General features: G+C 38.8%; 3 protein-coding genes across 11 annotated transcripts in view; 2 read left to right on the top strand and 1 right to left on the bottom strand.

Moving 5' to 3' along the window:
• The window catches only part of rapgef1b (Rap guanine nucleotide exchange factor (GEF) 1b), a 61938-nt gene extending 56201 nt beyond the window's left edge, over nt 1–5737 (top strand). For all 9 annotated transcript variants that reach the window (XM_014006560.1, XM_014006562.1, XM_014006565.1 and 6 more), the window contains 9 exons: nt 886–978; nt 1337–1522; nt 2434–2518; nt 2634–2728; nt 2869–2947; nt 3030–3131; nt 3238–3335; nt 4293–4421; nt 4548–5737. In XM_014006560.1, the coding sequence (XP_013862014.1) occupies nt 886–978; nt 1337–1522; nt 2434–2518; nt 2634–2728; nt 2869–2947; nt 3030–3131; nt 3238–3335; nt 4293–4421; nt 4548–4698 (1018 nt within the window). In that variant the 3' untranslated portion in view covers nt 4699–5737. The remainder of the gene's footprint in view (nt 1–885; nt 979–1336; nt 1523–2433; nt 2519–2633; nt 2729–2868; nt 2948–3029; nt 3132–3237; nt 3336–4292; nt 4422–4547) is intronic.
• A 54-nt stretch (nt 5738–5791) lies between these two features.
• uck1 (uridine-cytidine kinase 1) lies at nt 5792–9755 on the bottom strand. Its single transcript, XM_014006568.1, has 7 exons — nt 9569–9755; nt 9129–9288; nt 7382–7478; nt 7133–7275; nt 6963–7057; nt 6834–6882; nt 5792–6749 (listed from the first exon to the last, which is right to left on the bottom strand). Exons 1-7 carry the CDS (start codon nt 9656–9658, stop codon nt 6562–6564), a joined length of 822 nt encoding a protein of 273 aa, XP_013862022.1. The 5' UTR covers nt 9659–9755; the 3' UTR covers nt 5792–6561.
• A 29-nt stretch (nt 9756–9784) lies between these two features.
• Nucleotides 9785–10490, top strand: part of dnlz (DNL-type zinc finger) — a 2602-nt gene continuing 1896 nt past the window's right edge. Inside the window, exon 1 of the mRNA XM_014006569.1 lies at nt 9785–10162. Within this exon, the coding sequence (XP_013862023.1) occupies nt 9881–10162 (282 nt within the window). The 5' untranslated portion in view covers nt 9785–9880. The remainder of the gene's footprint in view (nt 10163–10490) is intronic.

The following is a 10490-nucleotide window of genomic DNA, read 5'->3' as shown; positions in this document are numbered from 1 at the left end:
TATATATACTGTATTTATTTATGTCATTCCTGTGCTACCTGTGGTCACTTCAGATCTAAATGTGAACCTGACAAAAACTCTACATGATGATTTGCAACAGATTTTGTTGACAAGGAAAAAATATTTACAAAAACACTTTCCAAACACATTTTGCTTAAAACCAACTTCAGTATTAAAAGGTTTCTGCAAGGATTTACGACAACACAAACTTTGCAATATTCTATTTTTCTGGAATAAGTATTGTGATATTCCTGCAGGAAGTGTCTCAGGTTGCACAAGAGTTTCTACAATTAGCTGCTGCTGCTATTCTGTAGCTGCAAAAAAAATTGGTAGAATTCTACATAATGCAAAATTGACGTGTGTAGATGGTTTATGATAAAGTGTTCACATAAACTGTTTTGTGACTTTGTGAACGAAGTTTTAAGTCATGGCAGCAGTTCTCTTTGGACGTCATGTTGGCATTCAGATTAGTTGTTAGCTCAGCGGTCTGTCAGACATTTTTCCATTTAAAGGTGATTTGTAGAGCTATCTGCAACAGAAAAAAATAATATCCCTATGTAGCATTTTTCTAGGACCTCATTTCAAAATGTTTGAACTATTTCTTTAAGGAATAAGACAGTACTAAGACAGACTGCTGTATTGTAAAATATTGTCAGTAGATGTCAGGTTGGTCTGAGAAAGTTAAATATTTACATGGAGAGATGAATTGTTCTGTATTTTAAGAAAATCAATGTTCTTAATGTCTCCCCCGTCCAACAGTATTTTAAAAACGTTTAAAGTAAATTTATTGATCCAGAAACAGTAGCTGCGTGTACTGTGTTAAAGAGTTGTTGCATCTTTAGTTGAACAGTTCCATGTTTTCATCATCCTTGACCACAAAAGCACATATACTACATTCTGCCACAGTCCGGACACCTTCAAGAAACGAGTCAGCAAGAACACCTTTTTTGTTCTGGTTCGTGTCGTAGATGAGCTGTGGTAAGTAAAACCCAAAAGTTAATCATGCCTAACACACGTTTGCACCATGTGAGGGAGGTCACCCAGATATTTTCAAAATAAAGCCTGATTTATTGGAATCAGATACATTTGAAAGTAAGTATCCTCAGATTTGCCTATTCTCAGCTATATCTTGAAGATTTTTTTAAATCATTGTTAGAGCTGTATATTGTTGTAGTCATTTAAAAGAAACATCCCTGAATTTTGTCATACTCAACAGCACAAGTATTGTTGGTAGCAGCTTCCACTGGGTTATAAGGACTGTTTTTAGTTGAACGTTAGCACCCTAAAGATGTGCTTTCTTGTGTTTTCTAACCTTTGTTTCTTTTCTCTCTCCTAGCCTGGTGGAGCTGACGGAGGACATCTTGAAACAGCTCATGGACCTCGTGTTCACGCTGGTGTGCAACGGCGAGCTCAGCCTCGCTCGTGTGCTCCGCAAAAACATCCTGGACAAGGTGGAGCAGAAGAAGTTGCTGCGCTACACTAACTCCCTCAAGCCCCTCGCTGCCCGGGGGGTCTCTGCAAGGTACTGCAGGAATCAGAGTTTGGCTTTGAACATGATTTGTACTCTTGAGTATACTTAATCCCAGACTGACACATGCACACGGTTTAAAAAGTAGTTTGACCTTTAAACTCCAGAAGAAAAATAATGTGGAGTCCCATGTTTAATTATTTATTTAGTTTTTTTTTTATCCTTTGAAAATCGATATAAAAAAAAAAGCATAAATTAGTCATTATATATTGTTGCCTGCACAATTTTTATGCACAATGTTTTCATACTGTTGAATTTAAAAAGTGACCGTTTAATTTTTTTGAATAATTTTCCATGTCATGATATTTCTACTATAAAATGCTGAGTCAGAATTTATACCAACACCTTTTTACACTATTCAGTCACTGGTCAATACTTCTTTATTTATAGTTTTTTTTTTATTTAAGTGCATCTTTCTTATTTTTGTGTATTTGCCAAATTTACTTCCTCTTTTTGTATTTTTTGTGTAATTTGTTTTAAAAGATTGCTCAGTACTTTGTATTTTTGTTGCTACAGTAATGCAGATGTTCTCATTAGGAGGCAGATAAAGGAATTTTCTGTTTAGTTATGTAAGTTGCACAGAAAGGAAAAGGTAGCAGACTCTGCACTGGGATTGGAGGCAGCAGTTTAACTTGCTGCAGGGAATGAGGACAAGAAACCCAAAAAGCTTCCTGTCAAAAATGTCAGAAAGTCAAAGAACGGGTGGCTGGAATGTTATATCTCAGCAGGGTTGTCAGCTTTAACTTGCGCGTACCTGGATTCTGACAGGTGAATATAGCTCAGTACTGGATTCTGACAGGTGAATATAGCTCGGTACTGGATTCTGACAGGAGAGTTGTCAGCCATCTGGTGGACAGGTTGAAAATGACACGAGCAGTGATGCTTGATATTATGTGTTTAAACAGACCTGGAACTCTTCACGACTTCCGCAGTCACGAGATTGCTGATCAGCTCACTCTTCTTGATGCTGAACTTTTCTATAAAATTGAGGTAATCTGTTCTTCCCCTCTGCTTTTATCAGTTGTTTTTAACAACCATCAAACAAAAAGACCTTTTAATTAAACTATTTTGTTTGTTTATTTTTGTTGTTGTTGTTTTCCGTTAGATTCCTGAGGTTCTGCTTTGGGCGAAGGAGCAGAATGAGGAGAAGAGTCCAAACCTGACTCAGTTCACAGAGCACTTTAACAACATGAGCTATTGGTAAGGTCTAGAAAGAAAAGCCATGAACTGGTTCTGATATTTTCATATCAATCTCTTCCTCGTTACTGGAAATCTTGGACTTTTTTGTTCGTGTCTTTGCGAGTACTGACACCTCAGTGATTGATTTCCCTCTCCTGCAGGGTCCGCTCTTTGATAATTCAGCAGGAAAAAGCTCAAGATAGAGAGAAGTTGCTTCTCAAGTTCATTAAGATAATGAAGGTAAGTTACAGTAGTTTCATTTTAAAAGATGTACTTTTATTGTTTTTTGATTGCATTTAACATTAATTGTCTTTTGTTACAGCACTTAAGAAAGTTAAATAATTTTAACTCCTACTTGGCAATACTGTCCGCCCTGGATTCAGCCCCCATCAGGAGGTTAGAGTGGCAGAAACAGACGTCAGAGGTGAAAACATTTTTATGGAAGAAGACAAAAAAGAAATTCATGTTAAATGTTTCTATAATTTGTCTTTGATTCTTAACACACTTTGCTCAAATTGTTTTTTTTTAAGGGTTTGGAGGAGTATTGCACACTGATCGACAGCTCCTCATCCTTCAGAGCGTACAGAGCTGCTTTAGCCGAAGTGGAGCCCCCGTGCATCCCGTACCTGTGAGTAAACGTGTCGCTTCAGACTGGTGAGGATCTGCTGCTTAACCTTCCCCTGAAAGGAAAGGTCTAGTAGCAAAAACATTAAACCATTAGATGAATTTTAATAAAACTCTAAGAATTAAATTATTTGATGCACATCTACTGATCAACCTTTGAAATCAACAACATTAAATCCTTGAATTTCCTCTGGTAGCCATGTGGAGCTGCCTAAATGCTCACTGGTACAAAACACCACCTGTTTGTAACTAGCTCCTCCCTGGAGCTCAGTCTGCAGCCGAGCTCCTGCCCCACAGATCACCCCTTCTTACTAAGCATTGTTGTTAAGACATGCTGAAGTGGGAATGTCAGAAATGGTAGGAGGTTCTTAAAGAGACAGGCCAATTTCAAGGCATTTAGATAAGCTATGATGCAAAGTCAAATTTATTTTTGATATATACAGCTTTTCATAACAGAAAATAGCATAATGACTTGATTATGGTATAGAATTAAACTATGCCTGGAAAATACACGATACCCCTCTTTAAGATGGCCACCACAGCTAATCCACTTTAGCAAACACAAAAATGGCTCTAACTTTGTCATTCTTACTGACACTGAGCTAAAAGTAGCACAACGGCTCAGTGGTTAGCACTGATGCCTCACAGCAAGAAGGTCCTAGGTTCGATCCCAGGGTTAAATAAAGATTAATATAAAAATAAATGAGTGAAATAAAATTTGGTGAGATGGTAGGTGAGAATCTGTCACATCACATACTTCAAGTACTAACAGACTGCACGAGCTTGCAATAGTGCAAAGAAATTGTGCATAACATTTCACCCAAACAGTTATAACTCTGTCATTCCTCTGCAAGATATTAGTTATAAAACTCTAGTATGAAAGGGAGCAACCAACATGCATTCTTTCAAGAAATGCATTCCTTTAATTTTGCTCGTTTTCTCCACCAACTCCATTTTGCAGGGGTCTCATTCTCCAGGACCTGACCTTTGTGCACCTGGGGAACCCGGACCTCATCGATGGGAAGGTCAACTTCTCCAAACGCTGGCAGCAGTTCAACATTCTGGACAGCATGAGGCGCTTCCAGCAAGCGTAAGACCTTTTTTTTTGGGGGGGGGGGACCTTGTTTTCTTTCTTGTTAACTTTATATGCCTGTTATTTGCCACTGAGTTGCATCAGTCACAAAATTATTAATTTGCCAAACCTCTAATCTCTCAGGCATTACGAGCTTAAGCGCAACGAAGACATCATCTCTTTCTTCAACGACTTCAGTGACCACCTTGCCGAAGAGGCTCTGTGGGAACTGTCACTGAAGATCAAGCCCAGAAACATCACCAGGCGCAAGACGGACCGCGAGGAGAAGACCTAGGGCCTGTGGGCCTCTTGACACTGACCTCCAACTGTGCTTCATGACACTAACTCCACTTTACTACAGACTGAAACACGAATGGAAGCTATCCACTGAAGCTAATGGGAGACTCGTCATGGGGAATCCAGAACAAACTACACACAATTAAAACGTCACTGAGGTTTACAAAGAGCTCCGCCGCTCCGGGAGATTAGAATTGGGATTACTGCAGCTCTGATAAGTTGACTGGGAGAGAGGAAGAAACCCCCCAGTGCCAATGAGAAGCGAGGAATCAGAGCGGACAGGGAGACACTAATTACCAAAGTCTGCTCCCTGGACTCTCTGTTTTAGAGTGGAGCTGTTATGTGTGTGTGAGAGAATGAGCTGAACGGTCCATTTTCTTTTTCCAAACCCCTTTTGTCCCCTTTTTTATGTGCCATTTTGCTGGTCATCCTCTGCAACCCTCTCCTGGACTAACAAATTCCCCTCAAACAGCAGAACCTCAGGAGCAACCTGCTGCGAACTGTGCCGTCCACACGCAGGCTGCAGGCTGAGGATCTGCTGCGAGCGCCGGGGGTTTGAGCTTGAAGAGACGGCGGCTGTTAGAGACTGGAAATTTGAGTTTGTTTTGACATGTTTTTTCGTGTAAGAATCATGTATGGTTATGACATGTATTATATACAGTGCTCCTTTTGTTCTTAAAAAGGACGTTTATGCTTATGAGAAGAGCTTAGCTTCTCCCAAGTGCCATATGTATGTGCACTAAAAACAGCAAAACGTAAAAAGATGAATTACTAAAGATGCTGTGATCTATGTATGTCATACTCAATCATCGTATCCGAGTTTAGAGAAACATCAGGCAATCACTATCATGTCCCGCTCATAGCAGTGTGTGAAGGAGTGTTTGTGTGTGACTGAAGTCCTCAGAGACTTGTGTGTTTGTCATTCCAACATGTGCTGTAGGTATTCATCCAATCCCTTTTTTGGGGGTAATAATGGTCAAAACCAACACATCACACTGTGCTCTCAAACTACAATAAAACAAATGGCTTGTTTTTTATAAGCGCCTTCTTTGCTGTAGATTTTTTTTTTCTTCCAGAGACCGACACCTAAATACATCAGAAAAGAATTTAATTCATTATATTACATACAGTAAATGGGGAAATAAGGCATGAACCAGAAAAAAACAACAATCTATGCAGGGCATGAAATGTGATTTTTAAGTTTGTTTTGAGAAGATAATTTTACTACTTGTCTGACGAGCTTTATTCAAACAACATTTTTGAAATTACAAAGGGATGCTCCATTTATGGAAGCTGAACTCTCATACAAATCCCTCTTCTAAGTGTTGTTTGGTCTCACCAAGCTGTAACTGTTTGAGAGCACCGCCTTAAAGCTTGGAGTTTTGGCTGCCTTAACAAAAAAAATAAAAATGATTTATAAGTTTTAAAAATACCCATCTAGCACAACATGTGATGAATACAAAAGACTACACAAACAAGTTAACATTTGAAATATTAAATAATATTAAGTCCTATGTGATCACTAAAGTGCAAAAGCATGACTTAAATTAAACTAATCCTACCCTCAATTACAAGACCCATTCGGTAACAGGTCATGTTTATAATTTCAAGAATTACACACACATATATACAGTATATATAATAATGTACAAAAACTATTATGGAAGACTATTTGCTATGATAATACTGGTTACACAGCAGTAATTATGATAAAATAAGGTTGCAGGCTTGAATAATTGCAACACTGGATTATTACCGGTTTTAAAACTACAAAAGGCGACAGTTTCGAACCCTTTCTGCAAACAACAGCAGCAATTTTGACTCAAATTCTAGTCCAAATCCTTCCATTTACATACGCGTCTCAGTGAGGCCGACTGCTGGGCTCCAGCAGAGCTCTCTTCGTTGGAGGGTTAGTGGATCCGTTCTGCAGGTCACTCTGCTCAGAGCTCATCCGTTTGAAGCCTCGTCCGTTAGCGGAGCCACGCTGCCATTTGCAAATATCCCCATTCAGAATGTCTTGGATGTGCTGCACAATCAGGTTGATGGCCACTGATGACAAAAAAATGACGTTCTTTTTAAGCATAACAGATCCCAGAGGCGTATATATATTTATTTTCTTTTGAGGTTACCCACCCATATTATCAACTCCCCTTGGAATGATGACGTCTGCGTATTTCTTGGTCTAAAGAAAAAGCAAAAATGCTTTAAAACAGAGACGTGAAAGAAAATATATGCATGATTAGTAATGACCATCTTACTCACAGGCAAACAAAACTCCTCAAAAGCAGGCTTTACAAAAGTCGTGTACTGATTGAGAATCTGATCCAGGTCTCTCCCTCTGCTCATGTCTCGCAGGACTGCATGAAATTAGGTCAGAATTTTCAAAGACTGTCAAAAAGAGTAGGATCCAAGCATGACTGAGACGTGCGTACCTCTGCGAGACAGTCGGACATCTGAATCAGTGTCCACAAAGAGCTTCATGTGAAACATTTCACGCACTTTCTGTGGGTAGAAAACCAGAATCCCCTCAAAGAGGACCACATCTGCTGGGTAAAAGGTGATCCTGTCTTCCAACCTATGAACGCGCAAAAAAAGCTTTCAGGCCGATGACAGTGGAAAAAAGTGAAAAAGACAGATGTTTTTCATCGAGCTTTAGTCATGGGAGAAGGTTTCCCTCCTACCTGGAGTGGGTGACAAAGTCATATGTTGGAACTTCAACCACGTTTCCTTCCACAATATCCTTTAAAGTTTTGTACATTAATTCATTGTCGAATGCCTCTGCAAGACATTTAAAAGGATGTGTGGATTTTAAAATTACACTGGCCAGTCCGCTGTTATCAGTTAAATCGTTACAATCAACAGCAGGAATACAGGCCATTATCAGGCGTCATTGCTTTTATAAAAGCCAATCATTTGGCAATAGCCTTCATTAAATAGCTCAGATAATCAACAGTAACTCTTCAGAACGTGGAATAACATCCAGATACTAACCAGCTGTAAATTAAACTTGCCATTTTAGACTAGGTAAGAGGATCTTTAAGCCAACAACTTTATGTGTATGGTATGTTGCTGCTGATTTTGTGCCATGAATTTAATCTATACAGAATAAAGCTGAGTGTAATTGTATGAAATTTGTAATAGACTAGCAAAATTGATTTGATTTATTTATTTAACAGGAAAAGATTATTAAAAATCAAGCCTGACTCAGCATAATTGCTGTTTTACAGCAGGTTCCTGTTCTGCAGCACATAAAACACTCAGAAATACAGCATCACAATCACATCATTATACACCATAGACACAAAGACAAACAAGCATACCAAATTTCAAAAAGGCAGCATTTGCAAAATAAGATGTCTAAATATGTGCACAACAAAAAGTGTCCAGCAGATGGCAGACAAGATTCTTCTTAAAGGGCTGTAGTTTTTAAATAGACTTTATGTTTGAGGAATGTCATTCCATGCTTTAGTATAAACATAGAAGAAAGACCTCTGGCCGTAACAGTTTTTAAAAGTTGGTAATATCAGTTGTCCTTTTGTAACAGATCTAGTTGAATGACCACTTCCAGAATTTGATTTGGGCAACAATGTACAGAGAGTTCCATAATTGGCACCTTGGAAGATCTGAAAATATAAATTAATACCACTATACAAAACATAATTCTGAAAAGTCAAGGCATCAGACAATGAAAGAACTGTACAGTGATCAGTCCAACCAGGAGGTTTTTAATGAATTTTGTAGGCCCTGTTGTAGAGCCTAACTATGGGTTCTAAGATTTCATTTGTTGTAAGAGACCAAACAGGTAAACAGTACGACATGGTTGAGAGTATAATGGCATGAAGATAGATATTTGAAACAGAAGATGTCAGATTGGATCTAATTTTTGAATAAACTTATAATTTCTGTTTCAACTTAGTGGTTAAGACTTGTACATGATCACGATAAGTCAAAAGAGAATCCAAAGTAATTCCAAGATATTTGTAGGTAGTGACAATATCAAGGGGTTTGTTTAAAAAAGTGAGTTGATTTGTTATATTGAAATGTCTCCTGGGTGAGGAAAAATACATGCACACAGTTTTTTTTAACATTAATTGACAAAAGATTATATTGAAGCCAACCATGAAATGTCTGAAGATCTGCTTGTAACTGACTATTAATAGATTCAATATTGAAATCAGACAAAAAAGAACAGTATCATCAGCATACATTAAAATATTTGAATACTTCAATATTTTTGGAAGGTCATTTATGTATAATAGGAAAAGCAATGGGCCCAGTATGCTACCCTGCGGAACTCCCACGGAAAGGCATAATACTACTTTTATCATTCCCAAAGATTTTAACAAAAACATATCAATCTTGTGAGCATCTAAAAATATGCAGAAAAATGTGTACAGTAGTGATTAAATGACTTTAGTCTAGTTTTACCTGGGTGATCAAAGTTGTACTGGCCTTTAAGAGCTTTTGCCTTCTGATCTGGGGTCAGGACTTTGTAGAAGCTGTCCTGGCTGATGATGGCTACTTTCCTCTGGCGGTGGTCCACCTTGTTTTGGCCAAGGAGCTCCATGATCTTCGCACAAACTGTGGACTGTAAAGAAAAATGTTAAAAACCTAAGCCTAACGAAATGTTGCAGGTAGGAGGTCCCTGAGCTCAAGCCGTCGCACCAGTGACCTCGTTTTGTGTTGATAACTACCTTTGGCACAAAATTTTCATGTGAAACGAAAAGATTCTAGCAGCAGAACGGGTCGATGATTAAATATAACTCTAAACAAGTGGGCGTGACGGCTAGTTTGACAGTTGGATGAATGCTAACCAACTATGCTAACATATAGCCAGTGTATGTAATTACAAATGTATAACTAAACACCTTTCCACTGGCCGTTCCTCCGCTAACCCCAATCAAAAACGGGCGATGTCTTAGCTTTTCTCCCTCCTCAAGGACTTCGACGGTATTCATTGCGTTCACACGGATAATGCGATTTGCAGAAGCACTGTTTTGGTAGTGTTGTAGCAGCTAGCAATTCAGTCGGATTCTCGCGAGGCGATCATTGTGATGTCATCACTGCGCGACAATACCCCTTCATTCGGCTGATGAAAATTTGACTTGTGTTTCCTTTACACAAGCTAGTTATCATCATAGATATACATATATATAAAGGCCTTTATATATATTGTTATCATGCTAGTCTTAAAACGGTGTATTAGTTTTACGTCATTTCTAAAAATGGAGCTCCCACTTAGCCTGGTATTGCGGTGTTATTACGGTCGGTTACCCGGCGTGTCTGTGTTTCAGTGTCGCAGCAGGAGGACAGTATCTTCACTCATCCGTCAGTGTTTCCTACCTGCTCACGGATGTGAAACTCGATTCAGCTGCCATAGAGGACTCTCATCGTCACCGCCTGTCAGAGAGAATGTTGGGAAAATCCAGTCAACACACTATCATCTCATCTACACGTGCAAGGTACGAGACTCACGATATTGTACCAAGATGTTTAGAAGATCCATATGATCAAACTACTACACTGAAGTTAGCTTTAAATTCCAGCTTTAGTTTGCATCTTGTGAAATCTATCATATTTCTCTCACAATTACACTCACCGGCCACTTTATTAGGTACACCAGGCTAGTAACGGGTTGGACCCCCTTTTGCCTTCAGAACTGCCTCAATTCTTCGTGACATAGATTCAACAAGGTGCTGGAAGCATTCCTCAGAGATTTTGGTCCATATTGACATGATGGCATAGGGATATGCTGTTTGTCGATGTTATGGACAATGCTAGATCATAAAT

This window comes from Austrofundulus limnaeus, unplaced genomic scaffold (assembly GCF_001266775.1).
Source record: "Austrofundulus limnaeus strain Quisiro unplaced genomic scaffold, Austrofundulus_limnaeus-1.0 Scaffold36, whole genome shotgun sequence".
Classification (NCBI taxonomy): domain Eukaryota; kingdom Metazoa; phylum Chordata; class Actinopteri; order Cyprinodontiformes; family Rivulidae; genus Austrofundulus; species Austrofundulus limnaeus.
The sequence above is the reverse complement of the archived record's forward strand: the minus strand, read 5'-3'. Positions and strand labels throughout refer to the sequence as shown.